A 20,941-nucleotide genomic window follows, 5' to 3' on the forward strand; every position below is an offset into this window, starting at 1 on the left:
CTATCATGGTATTTCTTAAATGGTCTTGGTCTTGACCCCTCCCGCTGTGGTGGTTTTTGCCAACAGTAAACATGGCCCCTGATGTAATCAGCCTTGTCTCTCTCAAACTTAATCTGTTTCTTATCACTGATACCATTCTCGGTCGTTTCCAAATTCTCTAATAAAGTAACATCATTTCTAATGAATTGATCCCATGTCTCAAAGGGTTTAAATTTATTCTGAAAGGATGTGATCTCTACATTCAACAACTCTTTCTCGTGGATTTTTTGTTGTATAATTAGCTCCATTAGTCTTATTGAGCACTGATCTAAGATCTTTATCCAATCTTGCTCAAACTGTCTATTAACGAAACCAAAAGTCGGTACTTTCTTTACCCGGAGACCTCTGGGGATCCTGTTAGTGTTTATATAATTTTCTAACGTGGTTATATCCCACCAGAGTCTTATGTCCTGTACTATACTTTGTGGGGGTAGGTCTGTTGGGGGTAGAGAGGGTGGGTGGTTAGGCCTCTCGGATGGGTAGTGGGAGGGGTTAACCCCTTCATTACCTTGGCAGTAGCAGCCATTATGGAAAGGGGGCACAAACTATTGGAGTTGCACCCCCCCTGCTTGGTCTCCCCAGTGCTCGTGCCCCCCTTACCTCGTTTTGCAGTATCAAATGACGTCATGTGGTCATGTGACATGTCGTGACCCCGCGTCATCATTTGACGATGCGTTGCCATGGCGATGGGTCATGTGATGTCCCGTCACACGGTCACGCAGCGTCAGATGCCATGGTGACGTGTCACACAATGCATCTGAATCCCGGTAAGTGAAGTTGCAGAGGCCTCACGTGATCCATTTAATTTAAATGTCTTGGGGAAGAGCGCGGGACCTCTGCAACAACCTGCGCCCCCCCAGGAAAATCTCGCACCCCCCAGTTTGCGTACCCCTGCATTATGGTAATAAAGGGGTTAACCCCTCCAGCAACCCTCTCGGTTGGCCTAACCACTCACCCAGGGGAAACTACCCCTTCACCCACCCCTCTATCAGCAACAAACTAAGTAGTTTAGTTTAACCCCTTCATTACCTTTGCAGTTAGTATTGAAGCAGGGAGTTTCCAGGGGGTCTTAACTGCATTAAGTTCTGCCCCGGAGACCTCCTACTTCCTGAGTTACAGGGCCCGGTATGGGGTGCTGGAATCTCCTGCATGTTGATTTCTCTTGCGCCATGGCCCACGTGATCGGGAAATTGAACATAGCAGAGTTACCATATACTGGAGGCCTGTAACTCAGGAAACAGGGGGTCCTCGGGGCCCAAATGAATGCGGTTCAGCTCCAGAGACCCCTGCTTCAATACAATGTTATTAAAATAAAAGCCGCGTGATCGCCTGTTAGAGGCGCGCAGAGAAAGTGACCGATTCTGTCTACTCTTACTTGACGTCTCTTCCAGACTAATGAAGCCAGGTAGGATTAACACAGCGGGCATCCCATTCAGAAGTAGGGACCCCCACTGTGTTAATCCTTATGGTCCATTCCCCTTGCTATGCACTTTGCAATGAACGCTCCACATTTGGTCCACGTTTCACAAGCACGTGCTGCGGCAAGTTGTTTATATAACTGGCTGCATCTGTAGGGCGGGGCCTTCCAACCTCCACCTGAAGATCTACCTAATTATTTTAACATCTGATTTTAATTATCCCCTTTAATTTAGCTGATAAAACCAGGGTTTCACTTATTTTTTCACATACCCAGGCTATTTATTACTCATTGTTTGTCTAATTCATACATCATTTTCTTTCAAAAGATGTGGAATTGGTTAATATAAACCCTATTGGATATTTAAGAAAAAATTGTTTTGATACAAAAAGGTTATCCTGGGAAAACTATGGAATTTCTGTAATTATCATTGCGGTTCACAAAGTTTTTCTCACCACTGTATGTACACTGGCGACACACTTTATTCGAGCTCGGCTAGTCCCACGAATTCGGGTATACCCGGGTGAATTGAGGTTTGTGACTGTTTTCTGCCCGAGTGCATTGAGGTATTTTCCAAGCAGGGATTGAAGCATTTTATTCCCGCTGGCTGCAATACTGCACAGTATATATATATATACTGCATTACAATTCATGAATTTATGCCATCTCGTAGACACGCGAAGCATTGCAGCCTATTAAATCCTAATCATTATCATTTAACAGATTAGCCGCCCGTCAGCCAGGCATGAACCCAGGCTGGGAAGGCAAACACAACGGGGCTTGTCAGAGGTGAGGAGCGGCGCATTCCAGGTATCTGCCAGGTACATACTGGGTATTTGCTCGAATAAAGTGTGTCGGTGCAGTATATTATATGTAGTGGGTTCAGGATCTCTCGGCATAAACATGTCTCTCACTGGACCCATGTACATCTAATTACTGGGTTTATTCCTTCTGACAAACTACATGTAACACTATCTGATTTTGTGCTCCCCTGCTACCCAATCATGTCTTTATGTGGTCCTGGGCAGTCCATATTACCAAGATACGCCCTTTCCTCTGTTGCAAAAACTCTGACACAGACCCTCATTCTCTCCCGTCTCGACTATTGTAACTTCGTGCTGTCCGGCCTTCCTGACTCTCACCTGTCTCCCCTACAATCTATCCTAAACACTGCTGCCAGAATCACTCTACTCTTTCCTAGATCTGTCTTGGCGTTTCCCCTGCTGAAATCCCTCTCCTGGCTTCCTACAAAATCCTGTATCACACACTCAATTCTCCTCCTCACTTTTAAAGCTTTACACTCTTCTGTCCCTCCTTACACCCCAGCCCTAATTTTTCGCTATACACAACCCCGACTCTTGCGTTCTGCTCAAGGATGTCTTCTCGCTACCCCTTTTGTATCTAAAGCCCTCTCCCGCCTTCTCACTGTCTGCCCCACACTTCTGGAATGCCCTTCCCCTCAATATCTGTCTAGCACCTTCTCTATCCACATTTAAGATCCACCTCAAACACACCTGCTTAAGGAAGAACATGAATGGCTCCATGGCTGATAATTAACACGCCATACATAAACCTTGGCCCCTTGATGCCCTTACCAGAATGCCCTCTACTGTCTCTGAATGTTTATCCTACTTACCAATTAGAATGTAGGCTCTTCGAAGCAGGAACTCGTTTTCCTAAATGTTACTTTTATGTCTGAAGCACTTCTTCCCTTTAGATGTTATTATTATTTTTTGTTATTTATATGGTTGTCATGCGTATTACTGCTGTGAAGCGCAATGTACATTAATGGCGCTATATAAAATAAAGACATACATTTGCCTCTTCCTGGGCTCTCCTTTGTCTTATTACATCTGTCCCTGGAAATTGTTTGGTAAAGAAACAACAGGACTGGTGCACTTCAACTGTGCAAAATATATAAACAAATGTACATCTAAATCAGGGGTGGGGGACGTCAGGCCCGAGGGCCGTATAAGGCCCTCGAAATCATTTGGTCTGTCCCTGCTGAGGCAACTGCTATAACCGGGGTCATGCTAATTTTAAAAAAAATGGCAGCCGCACGCCTGATCGGGAGGAGGGAGGAGGTGGTGTGAGATGCCGGCAGCCCTTCACAATCCCCAGCAGCCACCGTACTAGCCCCAGCATTCCCCCAGCAGCCACCCTACTTCCTCCGCACTCCCCCCGCAGCAGTCCCCGCAGCATTCCCCGCACTTCCCCCATGCTTCTCCAGCAGTTCCCCCCGCACTTACCCCAGCATCCGCCCTACACGATCCCCCCAGCAGAAGCAGTAACTACCAGAGGTAGGGGGGCGGGGTTCTCTGTGCATACATGCATGCCGTATGCCTGCCTGTCTGCGTCTGTATGGCCCACGAACGATGTTATAAATATCCAAATGGCCCTTGGCAGAAAAAAGGTTCCCCACCCCTGATCTAAACCAAAGAAATGTGGATAAACACTGACACCTAGTGGTGGATAGTAAAAAGTGCACTAAGTCCAAAAATAAGAAAATAAACGTGATACAATAGAAAACAATACAATAAATGTACTAAGCTTCCCAATCAACCTCCAACAGAAAAGAGACATCTTATGTTCTCACAGATGATTGAGGAACAGAATGAAGAAGCGGGATGCGTAATATGTAAAAAAAAACACGGTTGATAGTTTTATCCTGCTATCTGGACTACTAATCTTCAAATATTATACTTAATGATGCAAGTGCAAAGAGCATATCACACTCAAAAAGCTGGTGTGTAGATGAATGTGGATTTAAGTGATGCCAGTGGTCAAACGCTGTGTGGGTAGTAATATTTATAATAATATATAAATAAATAATATAATTTATAGTATCAAATAATCCCTCCAGGGTGCACACTTACAATGAGGACATGTTAAAAGGGCACATAAAAGTGTAATAACAGATGCGGGGCGAAGGCAATCTCTCCACGCGTGCACGCGTGGATCAGAAGAACTTGTCAGTCCTCTGCTGGAGCCGCTTTCTGTTGCGGCAGCCTGGAAACAGCAACCGCTAACCTAGGAGATCCTTCTCACTCTGACCCGGTGTGTCGCCTTCACCACCTCTCCTGGATTCCGTCTGTTATTACACTTTGATGTGCCCTTTTAACATGTCCTCATTGTACGTGTGCATCCTGGAGGGATTATTTTATACTATAAATATTATATCAGTACAGATATTCTGCGCTATGGTGTCTCCATCTTATTTCCATATCAAAGACTACCCACACACAGCGTTTGACCACTGGCGACACTTCAATCTATATTCATCTACACACCAGCTTTTTGAGTGTGATATGCTCTTTGCACTCGCATCGTTGTGAGTATAATGTTTGAAGATTAGTAGTCCAGACAGTTTTATCCTGCTATCAACCGTGCTACTCTATGTATTTTTCATTTTGTTTTTTCCACATATCACACATCCCGCTCCCTCATCCTGTTCTACAATCACCTGAAATTTTTTCTCAAATTCCTCTTATTTTAATGCTCTGCAGGTCCCTGTTTTAGTGAAGGCGATAAGAGTGGTGTCATTATGAAATTTTCAAGCAGCCCTCACCTCTCCGGTCAGCAAGTAGATGATCTCCAGGGTGTGATCAAAGATGCTCTCGATGATCTGCTTCTTTTCCTTGTTAATCTTGTTCATCATCAGCAAGTTAGTCAGATGTTCCACGAATGGTCTCTGGTCCTTGTGTAAGTGATTCACCAAGTGGTGACCTTTGCAGATAGAGATATATATTTTGTTCTTGTCCTGTCTGGAAGTTTTTGTCACTGTAGCCTCCCCTACCCCCCAACACTGCTCTCTCTATGGGAGGCTGTCTCCATACTGCCACTCTGGTGCGTCTCCAGATGATAATTTAATTATCTGGAGACACAGACAAACTGGACCAGAGTGGCAAGAATCAGCATGGATACAGCCCCCAAATCACAAAATCACAGATTGTCTCCCCTCCCTGTTGGTATAGAAGGTAAGGTAAAGCAAATAATTAGATACCCATTTAACAAAAACGACCCATTCTTCGCCTCTCCTCTGAAATCCCAGGGGGGAAATCTGCCCTTTCAAGCCACAAAGACGAAATATAATTTGAAGGGGGGGAAGGAGAAAAAACATTCAGTTTAGAATTTCTTTACTTTTACAGTACATTGAAATTGTGATCAGTGTTCTTATACATCAACAGCATTTCTTGGAAGAGCCAGCAGAGGCTGATTTAATGCCCCTACATCTGCAGCCGGGGAGCATGATTTATAATGAACGTTATAATGGCCACCAAGGTGCCAGCTCTTATTGTGTACATTGTACAACATCAGGACACTGAAGGGGTTAAAGTTGGCTACGCTGCAAACATAGGGCTGACATCTCAATTAGAATGTCAAACATGTCCCTTACCCAGTGAGCTGAGGGTCTGGTGATTCTCCATCATCACGTCCTTATAAAGCTCCTTGTGTCCTTCTAAATACTCCCACTCCTCCATGGTGAAATAGAGTTCAACATCATCACACTTCATAGGTACCTGAAATGCAGAGAATCCCCCACTCAGTATCCAGATACTTGTATAATAATTATTCCTGTAAGACTCTTTTACTTATGGAACGTCAGATGAGAAAATACAGATACAAAGATTGCTCTAGAACAGGCTCATTATATACTTAACCCTTTTGCTTCCAAGGATAGTTTCCACCTGCATGGCCAAGTGACATTTCAACATTTTGCAATACACTATTGATGACATGTGAGAGTCTACAGTATGTATCCATGAAAACTCTCTCTTTTGTCTCTCCCAAATTCATCTTAAGCAGTGGTGGCTTTTGAGATTGAATTGCATGTCATGTGATCGAGATATGATGTCATAAATATGAACCTAGATCTACTTATTTTATTTATATATTCCAGATTTCTCTAACGAGAAGTCATCCTTTCATTCTAACACTAGATTATATTGTCTCTTATTTCCAGAGTACCCTATCCAAAATGTATAGATCTAGAAACTTATTTCGCCCAAACCCCAAATTAGCAAGACTGTTCACACCTCAATCACTCAGTACTGAATGTAAAAGATGCACACCATCATTGACAAGGCCAGACAATCCCCTAGCATAGAAATACCCCAACAAAAGTATATTTTTGAAAAGTGCATCCAGGAATTCAAACATTGGTAGCATCTCTTTTCTGACAACATTTTCTGTTCAGGAATCTTGTTGAAAGCAATGGAAATTTATGAGCAGAAACTCAAGACTCCCAACTGCACTGAACTTTCTCATACAACATCAGATCAGGCCCAAATGTAGTACGATTGTGTAAGGCTATTCATACTTACATTTTTTTTAAGACTGGATGCAAAAGGCACATGCAATCATTGGCAAGACAATCCTACCCTCAAGCACAAAAATACCTCCATGAAAGTATGCATTTTGTAAAAGTATATGTAAAAACACGTAACATGTTTTTTTGCGATACAAAAAATCTGCCCGGGAATCTTTATTGAAAACAGTGTACACATATAAGATAAATATCAAGATCATTGTCTTCAGACATCACAATTTCTCATGCCAGCGTAGTGTAATCATGAAAAGAAATATGAAATGTGATTGCCCTGGCTCTCCTGAGTACATTGATATAAAAGAGATACTGTACAGAGATTAAATTACATATCATTTTGCACAATATACTGTCCTAAAAAGACTACATAAGGCTCTTCACACTGAATATTTCAGTGCTGAATGGAAAAGGTACATGTGACAGGGTAACAATATCAATAAGTATAGATATAGGATAAAGTATCTGTTGTCTAAATTTAGCATAGGTTGAACGTGATGGACCTACGTCTTTTTTCAACCTCATCTACTCCAGTGCCGGACGATCTGAGTCTAAGTCGGCTAGATCCGTGGCTCTCAGATTATCCCGGTTAGGTGCGTTTTTTTGTCGTTTTCGGCCAAAGTGAACTGCGTTATTTTCGCGCTCGTGATATTAGCATTTTATTCTCGCTGTCTGCAATACTGCAATGCCGTGTAAAAACTCAGGGGGGCGTTTGCGAGCTGTTGTCTTGGAAGTCTAATACCTTCGCGGTTCAACCTACGTCAGTACAGGTACGATAGTTTCAGGGGTTTCTTCGGATCTTTCCTCAGGAGAAAATTGTCGGGACAAGGCATCAGCTTTTGTGTTCTTAGAACCGGGAATGTAAGACAGAGTATAATTAAATCTTGAGAAAAATAGTGCCCAACGGGCTTGACGAGACCCCAGACGACGTACATTTTCGATATAAAGAAGATATTTATGATCGGTTAATATAGAAATAGGTTCGCGGGAGCCTTCCAGGAGATGTCGCCATTCCTGTAAGGCCATCTTGATAGCCAAGAGCTTTCTATTGCTAACATCATAGTTCTTTTCAGGGGGCGAAAACTTCTTTAAAAAAAAAACGCATGGATGAAGCTTATCTTGAGGGAAGAATCTCTGGGACAGGATGGCGCCTGCACTACAATCAGACGCATCAACTTCTAAAGAAAATGGAAGACTAACATCTGGATGTCGCAGAATGGGTGCAGAGACGAAAGCTTGTTCCAGGGTTTCGAAGGACGAGACGGCCTGTGGAGGCCATACAGACGGGTCAGCTCCCTTCTTGGTAAGGGCAGTAATGGGAGCCACAGTGGTAGAAAAATTTCGGATGAATTTCCTATAGTAATTGGAGAAGCCCAAAAAACGCTGGATGGCTTTGAGAGAGTTGGGCTGAGGCCAATCCAAAACAGCCTTAAGTTTTTCAGGGTCCATTGAAAATCCTTTATCTGAAATTATATAGCCTAAGAAGGCAGTAGAGGTTTGATCAAAAAGACATTTCTCGAGCTTAGCGTAGAGATTATTGACACGAAGGCGAGCGAGAATGAGCCTGGTATGCTGGACATGATCTTGAAGATTTTTAGAAAAAATTAGGATATCGTCCAGGTAGACGATTACGAAAGAGTTGAGAACATCACGGAAGACATCATTCATAAAATCCTGAAAAACAGTAGGAGCATTGCATAAGCCGAAGGGCATTACAAGAAACTTGTATTGAAGGCAGGCTTCCATTCATCGCCTTCTCGGATGCGAACAAGATTGTAAGCTCTTCAGAGGTCTAGTTTGGAAAAAATGTTTGCCCCTTGAAGCCTATCAAAAAGTTCAGAGATCAGCGGAAGGGGGTATCGATTCTTGACTGTTATGAGATTTAGCCCTCGGTAATCAATGCATGGTCTCAGGGATCCGTCTTTCTTTTTGACAAAAAAGAAACCGGCACCAGCGGGGGACGAAGAATTACAAATTAATCCTTTTTCAAGGTTTTCTTTGATGTATGCTGCCCTGGCTTCAGTTTCAGGGAGAGACAAGAGGTAGGACTTACATTTCGGAAGAACAGCGCCGGAAACCAGATCTATGGGGCAATCATAAGATCTGTGAGGCGGTAGAACCTCCGATTGTGTCTTGCTAAACATGTCGATGAAATCCACATATGCTTCAGGAAGAGCGGAATCATTAGCCGGGGGCATTTCCACTCCCGCGAGGACTGTAGTAGGAGAAATGACCGGTAATGATGAGGCATCTGACTCTGGCTCCCACTGAATTGTCTTGCCATCCCTCCAATCAATGCGTGGGTTGTGCTGCTGTAGCCAGGGTAATCCTAGGATAACTTGAACGGCAGGAGAGTGCATCACGTCAAAGGATATGATTTCGGTATGAGTGCCGGCAGAAAGGGTGAGCGGAAGAGTCTCTAACGTGATGAAGGCAGGTTGCAAAGGACGACCATCAATAGCCTCGAGGCCAATCGGCGATGAGCGGAATTTTGTTATGAGTAGCAAAATCTTGATCCACAAAGTTACCACCGAATCCTGAATCAAGAAAAGCGGCGGGGGTTACGAGTAAATTCGGACCTTCAAGCGAGACTGGAAGCATAATTCTCTTAGGGAATTCCTCTTCAGAGATAGAGATGAAGGAGAGCAAAGGATGCACTGCAAACTGGATCACTGTATGAAAAAATACGGGGCAAACTCCAGAATAAAATCGAGTGTTATTTATTAATAAGCTCACTCATGGGTGTATACAGCAGCCGCACCAACGTGTTTCGTCCAATACAGGACTTTATCTTCAGAGATAGGATGAGAAGATATTGACGCCAAAATGAGTCCCTCTTGCCCCATTGGTCGTGTTTGTTCTTTGGGCCTTAAAGGACAAAAACGTACCGTATGCTCAGGAGATCCACAGTAGTAGCAAAGGCCCTCATTCCGGCGACGAGCCCTTTCGTCAATCCGGTCAGGGGTTCTATCGGCAATCCTGTCGGTATTACGGAACTCTTGACTGGCAATCTGCATGGGTTCCACAGCATCTAGAACATGGTGAATAGCTGGGAAGGACCTGGGAAGAATAGGGTGAGAAGAGAAAATTCTGGGACGCTGGCGTTCATGACGGCGCTGTTGTAGGCGCTGATCTACTCGTATACATTGTGCGATCAATTCCTCCAATCCCTGGGGCCTGGGCTGGACTGCAAGTTCATCCTTTACAGAATCGGCCAAACCTTGCCAAAACACAGCAATAAGAGCTTCTTGGTTCCAATGCGTCTCCGCCGCGACAGTCCGGAATTCCAATGCGTATTTGGCTACGGACCTACGACCTTGAGACAATTGAACAAGAGAAGCAGCGGCAGTATCTCTGCGGGCGGGAATATCGAATACCTGCTGGAATTCTTGGCGGAAGAGCTGGTAATCCTGGGTGATTTCCGCACGCAACTCCCAGATGGGAGAGGCCCATGCCAAGGCGTCCCCTGTTAAAAGAGAGTAAACATAGGCTACCTTGGTGTGTCCGGTGGGGAACAGGCTGGGAGAAATCTCAAACTGTATTTCACATTGGTTCAAAAACCCACGACAGGCTAGAGGGTCACCCGCATATGCTTTAGGCGTAGGAATCCTAAGTTCTGATGGCCGATCGCCACCCTGTGCGGCTGGGGCCGGTGGCAGAATAGGCTGTAGTGAAAGCTGGGAAAGCTGTTGTACCAGGCTTGTGATTTGAGTTCCCAAAGTATCAATGCAAAGCGCAAGTCCCCTGATATAAAGTATCTTAGAGTTAAAATAACAAACTCCTACAACTCTCTATACCCCCCGTTATTTAACCAAATCAAAAAGGACTTAGAATCCTGGAATAAACTTCAGATCTCCTGGTTTGGTAGGATCACTTCAACCAAAGTAAACATCCTCCCGGACTCCTATATGTTTTTCAAACCCCCCCATAGACATTCCCATATCTGACCTTAAAAATATCCAAGCCCAAATATTCCAGTTACGCCAATCGGTGACATGTAGTAACAACCCGGCCACATCATGTTGGCTTGAGATAGAATCCCACTATGCAGCAACTTTGCCCCTGTCGGCGATTCTGTGGGTTTGGAGCGATAAGGAGAAAGGGTCTAGAAAATACGATCTGGGAGCAATGAGGTGTACGCTGAGCATTTGGCTTAGAAACAAAGGGAAGTTCGTCCTGTCGATCACCCCCTCTCAACTTACCCTCATCTTTGATAACCCGGATTTCCCGCCTGGGTGTTCTCAGAGACAATTTCAACAATTTCAAGACCTCAATATTAGAAAGGTAGCAGACTTGCTGACGAAAGAGGACATTCTGTCCTTCCAAGAGTGCCAAGATAAATATCAAGTACAAGACCTCAACCCGTTTAAATTCCTTCACATTAGGCACTTTATTATAGTGCTCTCCCAAAACACCACATTTCCCAAACCGACCAAATTTAAGTCCCTCTGCATCAAGGGTTGTTACCAGAAGGGATTGATCTCAGAGATCTATAGGGGGTTAGAGTCAACATCTGTGAACCCAAGCCATGCATACATGCAAAAGTGGTGTGCAGACCTCAACCTACAACTAGATATAGATGATTGGAAGGATGTTTGGGAGGCAGCATCCAAGACCTCAATCTGCACGATCACAAAAGAAAATATCTACAAAATTCTATTCCAGTGGTACCTAACTCCGAGTAGGTTGAGCCAGATCTTCCCCGGCACGCCAGATCTGTGCTGGAGAGGATGTGGTCAAAGAGAAGACAAGGCTCACATTTGGTGGTCATGCCAAGAGATCCAGGGGTTCTGATATAAGATCCAGAAACTGCTTTGTGAACCCTCGGGGCTGGAAATTCCCATGGACCCTCTGACCTTTCTTGAAAACAAGTTGATGGCCTTCCTGTCCCCCTAACTAAACTTATCTCAGCCATCCTAATTGCTGCAAGGTGCTCTATCGCAGCTGCTTGGAAGCAGATCAAAGCACCCTAAAAAAATACGGTCACGAAAAGAATTACCACGGTTATGATCATGGAAAAACTTACTGCCATGCTCACACAGAAAATCCCCCAGTTCTACAATATCTGGGGGCCATGACTAGACTGCAGAGGCCCAACACTTCCATAAACAAGCACTCAAACCAGTTGATCCTCCAGCGGGAGAAGGATTAAAAGGAGTCGACCACACCTCTCCCCCCAACCCCTCCCCTTCCCTCCCCAGACCTTTCCCTCCCCCCCTCTGTTTGTCTACTACACTATCCCCCCCCCCCGCCCCTGTCCGCCCCCCCCAACAAAAAACGAAAATGCTTTATTGGTTTCAATGACTGTACTCTATATGTTATGTGCATACGAACGCAATATATCTGTACAGTATATGTTCCCTGTTTGTTTCCAATAAAGGAAAAAGATTGGAAGAAAAAAAAAACGCCACACAGATACATCCAGTGGGGATACAGACTCATCTGACGGTATTGATAGAGCTTCTGTTTCCTTTTCCAAAATGGGTCACTATATAGTAGATGCCTCTGACCAAGGATCCAGGGATAGAAGATGTTCCAGTTTGACACGCGAAGAGGAAGCTAGACCCGTGTTTTCGAAGCCTTCCGGTTCACAGCCAAAAATCGGAAGAGGCCAAGACACGGAAAAAAGAACAGGCTGGCCAAGCGGATCCAGCAAGAGGACAAAATACTCATGAATCCATCAATTAATAATGTGATCAACATTTTGGATACTGTATTAACACCTCAACAGACTTTACTCCTAAACACGGGACAAAACTTTGCTCCTTACAAGAAATTTGACCTATTCAACATAGTGATAGATCTTCAGAAGTATACCCGGAAATTAGCTTTGAAAAAAATCTTCTCTATTCAGATGACTGATTTGGGTAGTTCAGTTGACTCACTTGATAATATAGCCACTATTGCTGTAGAGCAGGGTTTCCCAAACTTTTTTCCCGTGGCCCGGTTATTTTTATACTTCTACTTCGTGACCCACTAAAAATGTTATCGCCTATACTGGCCTATAGGTAAAATAAAACAGATAAGAATGTCCATACTGAGAGACCGGGGGGGCAGAGAGAGACCAGGGGGGACAGAGAGAGACCAGGGAGGGGGACAGAGAGAGACCAGTGAGGGGGACAGAGAGAGACCAGGGAGGGGGACAGAGAGAGACAAGGGAGGGGGACAGAGAGAGACCAGGGAGGGGGACAGAGAGAGACCAGGGAGGGGGACAGAGAGAGACCAGGGAGGGGGACAGAGAGAGACCAGGGAGGGGGACAGAGAGAGACCATGGAGCGGGACAGAGAGAGAGCAGGGAAGGGGACAGAGAGAGACCAGGGAGGGGGACAGAGAGAGACCAGGGAGGGGGACAGAGAGAGACCAGGGAGGGGGACAGAGAGAGACCAGGGAGGGGGACAGAGAGAGACCAGGGAGGGGGAAAGAGAGATACCAGGGAGGGGGACAGAGAGAGACCAGGGAGGAGGACAGAGAGAGACCAAGGAGGGGGACAGAGAGAGACCAGGGAGGGGGACAGAGAGAGACCAGGGAGGGGGACAGAGAGAGACCAGGGAGCGGGACAGAGAGAGACCAGGGAGGGGGACAGAGAGAGACCAGGGAGGGGGACAGAGAGAGACCAGAGAGGGGGACAGAGAGAGACCAGGGAGGGGGACAGAGAGAGACCAGGGAGGGGGACAGAGAGAGACCAGGGAGGGGGACAGAGAGAGACCAGGGAGGAGGACAGAGAGAGACCAAGGAGGGGGACAGAGAGAGACCAGGGAGGGGGACAGAGAGAGACCAGGGAGGGGACAGAGAGAGACCAGGGAGGGGGGCAGAGAGAGACCAGGGAGGGGTACAGAGAGAGACCAGGGAGGGGGACAGAGAGAGACCAGGGAGGGGGACAGAGAGAGACCAGGGAGCGGGACAGAGAGAGACCAGGGAGGGGGACAGAGAGAGACCAGGGAGGGGGACAGAGAGAGACCAGAGAGGGGGACAGAGAGAGACCAGGGAGGGGGACAGAGAGAGACCAGGGAGGGGGACAGAGAGAGACCAGGGAGGGGGACAGAGAGAGAACAGGGAGGGGGACAGAGAGAGACCAGGGATGGGGACAGAGAGAGACCAGGGAGGGGGACAGAGAGAGACCAGGGAGGGGGACAGAGATAGACCAGGGAGGGGGACAGAGAGAGACCAGGGAGGGGGACAGAGAGAGACCAGGGAGGGGGACAGAGAGAGACCAGGGAGGGGGACAGAGAGAGACCAGGGGGGGAAGAGAGAGACCAGGAGGGGGGAGGGGCAGAGAGAGAACAAGGATGGCAAAGAGAGAGAGAGAGACCAGGGGCACCCAGTTCCAGTAGTCCCCGTGCAATAAAATGTCCAAAAGTGCTTGCAGTGCAATTGTTAGTTCTGAAAGTTAATTTTTTTCTGCCTGCTGGGGGAGGAGCGGGAGGGGGGGGGTGGCTTCTGCACTTACCTTGTAGTCGGAAACACAATGGAGCAGGAGCTTGCTGGAGTGAAGCTAGGGTTCCACAGCTTGTGCATGCTCTGGGCTTCCAAGATGATGATGAAGATGCAGGAAGTGTTAGAGGCAGAGCTACTGCTGATTGCTTCTCTGCATGGGGTCCTGCACAAGTGCACAGCTAAGCAGCAGCAGACTTTTAGTTTTGTTTTTTACGGAGCCTAGCAGAAGTGCGACCGCTCTGCCCTGTGTCCTAGCCGTGCCCCCCGACAAGAGTTTTTTTAGGCGACACGGCATTTTGCTTTCGTGGCCCGGTGCGGGTCGCGACCCACCATTTGGGAAACTCTGCTGTAGAGGTTCCACAAACATTTAAAGATACAGTGTTTTCATTAGATATTAAGATTCTCTAACAAGAGAATTATACTGAATCCTAAGGTTCTGATACTACTACCTCTTTTTTTGGCCATATTGATTCAGGGCTTAAGAAGAAATCTATTTTTGTACCTAGTGTTTCCAGGGGCCCTTTCATCTCTGCCTTTGAGGCATTGGTTGAGAGGGACCTAAAGATATTGGCCAGTGGGATTTCATTTGTAGTTCCTACACATAATAATCTTTCTAGGGTAGAACGGAGTAGTCTCAGAACCTTAGTAGAAGATCAATCTATAGTGATTAAAAATTCAGATAAGGGGGGTGCTGTGGTCATTCAGTCTGCCTCTTCATATAGAGTGGAAGCTTTGAGACAACTGAATGACCAGGCTTTTTATACCAAACTTACAACAGACCCTACCGAGAAATTCCAGCAGCATTTACAGAATCATTTAGAGCTAGGAAACACCTTGTATGTAGTATCTACGAAAGAGCTTAACTATTTGAATTGTCTACATCACATCGTGCCTGTGTTCCACCATCTCCCAAAGATCCACAAGGGGCTAGACAACCCCCGGGCAGGCCCATCGTGTCCAGCATCGGATCTTTGGTAGATGGTGTTTCCAGGTATGTGGATAGGTTTCTACAGTCCTTAGTACATTCCCTTCCCTCATACATTCAAAATACAACAGATATTCTGTTGACCATGGAAGGGATCAACTGGAATCATAATTATCACTGGTTAACCATGTACGTCACATCTTTATACACTATTATAGCACACGAGCACGGTCTTCTTGCCACTCAACACTTTTTACAGTCTTCTACACTTTCACAGGCACAAAGCACGTTTATTCAAGATTGTATTTTATTTTTACTAACACAATTATTTTACCTTTGATTCACAGTTTTTTTTTTTTACAAATTAAGGGCACTGCTATGGGGACTTCTTTTGCCCCTTTTTCGCTAATCTTTTTATGGGGTTATGGGAATCTACTCACATCTACGGGAGCACCAATATATTTCGTCATCACATCATCATGTATAAACGTTATATAGATTATTTAATTTTCATTTGGGATGGGGACACTGACACTTTAAACACATTTTTTGACTATTTAAATACTAACAATGTCAACCTAAAATTTACTATGGACACTAATATACATCATATTCATTTTCTTGATGTGACGTTCTACAGTATATGGACCTTAACAATAAAATACAAACCAATGTGTATAAGAAATTACACTCTAGAAATTCATTTCTACATTCCAGCAGAAGTCATCTGAGATCCCTTATCCATGGTATTCCCAAGGGCCAATTTCTTTGTTATAGGAGACTCTGCTCCAAGAAGGAGTCTTTTCTCACACATTCTAGAGATCTTAGTGAGAGATTTGGAGCAAGAGGCTATGATAAACATATAGTAGAGAGTGCTTTCCAACAGGCGCAAAACAAGGACAGAAGAGATTTGGTTAAGCACAAAACAAATAAAACCAATAAAATGGGTAATCAAATACAAATGGACCCATTGTTCATTACTCAATATAATGGGCAAGCTAACCAAATTCGTGAGGTAGTCCAGAGGCACTGGAGTACTTTACAGTTAGACCCAGAATTAAAATCAGTTATTTTAAAGGGACCCAAGTTTGTCTTCAAGAGAGCCAGAACATTGGGTTCTCTGATTTCTCCAAGCATGTTCAACTCATCCTTTAATGACCACATTGGCAGCCTACCTATTGGGTTCAGCAAATGTGGGTGCTGTGGGTGGTGCCAATATGTGAAGCCTACTAGAAGGGTTAAATGCATACAACTTAAATTTAGTTACAAAATGTCATCATTCATTTATTGTCACACTAATTTTGTAATTTGTGTTATTATATGTGGTGGGGTATCAGAAGTATGTGGGGAGAACTATTAGGCCCCTCAATAATAGGATCGCTGAACATGCCAGGTTGATTAGGAAAGGGGATTTGGAACATCCCGTATCCAGGCATTTTTCAGAATGCCCCAGGGGGGGGCATTACCAATTTCAAATTTTTGGGAATTGAGCATATTCCCACACCAAGGAGACGGGGGGATAGAGAGAGTACTCGTAATAAACTGGAAATGTATTGGGTGTTCATTCTGGACACCCTGTATCCAAGAGGATTGAATGTTGAATAGGAACTCAAGCACTTCTTGCTTGGGTGACCACTATACATCGTTTTAGAAAGGTGGTTTATTATATGGGTCTCTCTTTGTCTCTCCCATATCAATCTTCCTACCTTATCTTCCCCTTCCCCCTGACCTCCCCCACCTTCTTTTTCCATTCCCATCCCCCTCCCCAACCCCTGTTCTCCTTCCTTCCCTCCCTCTCCCTCTTATATTCATTCACACTCCTGTTGTTTATTCATTCATCCTTCCTGTTTTCCATTTTGTATCAAGAGCATCAATAAGTAGTGCAGGTGGTCTTTATTCATGTATTACTCTTGTTGGTAAACCTTAATTTGTTCTATTGACAAAGAACATTGTGAAGTAAATAATGGTCCAATCTTCACAAATATCACAGATATCACAATATTTTTAGTTATATTATTATGAAGGATATATAATCATGAAGTGTTATTGATTATTATTTATATTCAATATCATAGCAAAAAATGATAAATTAATCTCTAAATGGTGCTTCCAGCTTCCAAGTATAAGTGGTAGTAATATAGCTGAGGAGTCCAGGGCACTGTAGAGAGGTAATGTGGAACTAGTGACAGGGTATATGACGCACAATAAAAGCCTAACATGGAGAAGCAAATGAGAGACAAACCTCAAAATTAATGCAGAGGGGAGCCCATAAATGAAGGAACTCTCAGTGCAAACACCATATACAGTAGAGGGGTAGTCTTCTCACCCAATGGCTGGAGCCCTGCAAATACCCATATAATCACAATAACATGAATGTACAATCCTGGAAAATAACCATAATGTAACTCACAGTGTTGTATCCCTGCTGCTCCTGACGATTGCGTGCATCCGTCCAGTGAGAACAAAATAGGATGTAGAAAAAATGGTGGTGCACTGCTGAAAAGATAGGGCTGAAGGCTAATAACCAAAAAAATAAAAATGCTTTATTGAAGATGCATAGTAGCAGATGCTACAAAGGAGGTCCTCTAACGCGTTTCACACCGAAATGGCGCTTTATCAAAGAGTAACATGTATTCCTAATCTACTTTCTTATATACCCACTCCAATGCAGGGGTGAATTCGCGCCAAAACCAGTCAATCAAGATTGACTAGTACAGAGTCCCCGTATGTAACTACGGAAGCCTCACAGGGGAAAAACACCTCTGCATGGGATAGGCAAAGCCGGAAGAAAAAAAACCATTAACAATACCAATACAAAACGAAATGTGCAGCAAACATATTAAAGAACATGAATGACAGAAGAAAACAGATGATTAGTAATCAAATAAAACATAAAAAGAACTAATGATTAAAAATACAAAAGAAATATAAAAGAAATAAAAATGAACTTATAAACAACATATGACTGATACATAATGAAAAAAAAAACATATTACAGAACACATAAAGATCCTTAAAGTGACCTAACCCTCATAACCTCAACAGTAACATGTAAATATATTAAGAAAAAAGAAGAATATATTTATATATATATATATATATATATATATATATATATATATATATATATTCTTCTTTTTTCTTAATATATATATATAGAGAGAGAGAGAGAGAGAAGAACAGAGAGCGCACGTCCCATAGTGTAAAACAGTACATTTAATCAATAAAAAAGAGGACAAGGGGATTAAGAACACTCACAAAGGTACAAGATAAAAAGGCAATTTGTGATATATATAATAACCACCAGCAAGGCCACACCGTCCTGGAACAGATAGATGGTAAATCGTCCCTCCAGTTCACCTCCAGCAGATGTCGGCTGATTAGGAACAAAGTCTCTCAGTGTCCGTGCAGTTTAGAGATTTTCTCAGCCTCAGATCAGCTCCATGCGCTCTCCGGCCGTAAAGTGCGCACTGCGTGATGACGTAGTGTCGTGGTAGCGTGCCCTGACGCGTTTCGTCACGACAGTGACTGCAAACTCTGGAAGCACGAGCGCGGTTTCACCTTTCAACAATGTTACTCTGTACCGTAGTACCATAACACTTCGACCTCTGCATACCCTGCAATGATTAAAACCAGCACATGTCCATGAAAAATGCCAACTGACTCCAAACCGCGTTGCTTGTGGTCCTTGGAGTTTGCCGTCTCTGTATCAATACTTGAAAATGAGAGGTGCCCCTCAGTATAGATTCCTGGTAAAATATCTTCGAAATAAAAATAGCCAACATCACAGTGTCAGCCACTCCTCATATATATATATATTTTCATGCATATGTCAGTGGGAATATACTGTATTTTGTATTGCCTATTATGTTAGACTAAACTACTTTGTTGTCATTATTTAAACTCTATTTAGACACATTTTAGTTTTTTTTCTTTTTGTAATACTGATAGTGTTTGATTAATAGTCCTCTCTTTATATTTTTGATACATATATATTTTCATAGGCTGTCTTTAGTATTTTTATGTTTTTAAGTTAGTGTGTCTTGTTGTTTAATCAATAAAATCTTGTTCATTTTTTCTGAATTGGCGGAGCATCTGTTTTTTTTTAACCATCTTAATCTTATAGATTAGTTTAGGTGTAATTTAGAGTGCTACTAAGGGGATTGTCTTTGTTCTTTTCATCTGTGTGTCTTATATATATATATTTATATATATATATATATATATATATATATATATATATATATATATATATATATATATATATATATGTGATAAAAAATCACTGGCACTCCAATAGAAATTTAATAATGAATAGGTGCATGTCCCATATAAATAATAAAAGTATACATTACCGCATAGCAGCAAAAAGGGAGACAGCACTCAGGTGAATGAAAATAAATGTATTAAATACAGCACATAACTCCAACGTTTCGATCCCACCCTGAGGAAGATCCCCCTGTGGGATCGAAACGTTGGAGTTATGTGCTGTATTTAATACATTTATTTTCATTCACCTGAGTGCTGTCTCCCTTTTTGCTGCTATGCGGTAATGTATACTTTTATATATATATATATATATATATATAACCCATGATGTGATGAAAAAAGAAAATAAATAATCAATCTAAAACTATAATAATACATAAGATGATGAACATTCTATAACATTAAATATTATATATAAGAATATGTGATTATCAAATATATGGATATAAAAAATTACCAACATAAACACCAATGTGGATATATGATTGCTAAAACCTAAATAATCAATAAATCAATAAATATTAATAAAGACAAAATAATAAGAAAATATCTTACTATATCTCAATAATCCTACATAATGAAAATAAACAGAAAATGATAATAATAATAATAATAATAATATCATAATGAAAATGCATAAATTTAAAAATATATATATATACTGTATATATATATATCTAAGGACATAAGAAAAAGATACAGAGTTAGCTCAGACAATTAATGTATCATCCACACTCATTATGACCTATCCAAAAAATGGGATATGTATTTATAGGAAATTAATTATATCCCAATCTTGGTTAATCCCACTTGAATGTAAAGAATCCATACTGAAGATCCAGAACATCTCATGTCTGTTGAGCATGTTCAATCTATCACCTCCCCGAATGGGTGGGGGAACATGCTCAACAGCCAAGAAAGAGAAGTTCTGGATACCGTCCTGTGGACAGTGGGCAAAGTGTCGTGACACTGGGTGCGTGGTAGTACATTTTTTAATAGCTCTAACATGTTCCATTATCCTTAACTTCAAAGGCCTTATGGTGCGTCCAACGTAGTGTCTGCCACAGCCACAATTACGTATATAAACAATGAAACTTGAATTGCAGTTAATGAATGTACATATTTTAATTTTTTTCCTAGGTTTTAAGGATTGAATACTCGCCAATGGAATGGCATATTGGCAAACAACACAATGGCCGCACTTGAAGAAACCTTTTGGTATATTAGAAATACGCTGTTGGCGATATGAGTGAAACAAACTTGGTGATAGAAAACCTGCCTACGACTTTGCTTTTTTTTAAAAAAATTCCGGTCCATCATTCACAATATTCTCTAAATCCATGTCTAGCGTTAAAGTGTCCCAGTGTTTATAAATTATATTTCTAATTGAATCTGCTTGTTTACATTGCTGTGTAATGAAAAAAGGTACGTTGTTATCCATTTTCCTACTCATTTTCCTACATTTATAATTAGGATTACACCGATTAAGTGATCTTACCATACTGAGAGACTCCATAATATGAACCCTATTATA

The 20,941-nt window shown here is 42.9% G+C and overlaps 1 protein-coding gene across 5 annotated transcripts in view; it reads right to left on the bottom strand.

The window, feature by feature from the left end:
* The window catches only part of LOC142464295 (uncharacterized), a 181,565-nt gene that overhangs the window by 53,382 nt on the left and 107,242 nt on the right, over window positions 1-20,941 (bottom strand). For all 5 annotated transcript variants that reach the window (XM_075567769.1, XM_075567771.1, XM_075567770.1 and 2 more), the window contains exons 5-6: window positions 5,853-5,976; window positions 5,025-5,182 (exon numbers count right to left, since the gene is read on the bottom strand). In XM_075567769.1, coding sequence (XP_075423884.1) covers window positions 5,025-5,182; window positions 5,853-5,976 — 282 coding nt within the window. The remainder of the gene's footprint in view (window positions 1-5,024; window positions 5,183-5,852; window positions 5,977-20,941) is intronic.

This window comes from Ascaphus truei, chromosome 12 (genome assembly GCF_040206685.1).
Source record: "Ascaphus truei isolate aAscTru1 chromosome 12, aAscTru1.hap1, whole genome shotgun sequence".
Classification (NCBI taxonomy): domain Eukaryota; kingdom Metazoa; phylum Chordata; class Amphibia; order Anura; family Ascaphidae; genus Ascaphus; species Ascaphus truei.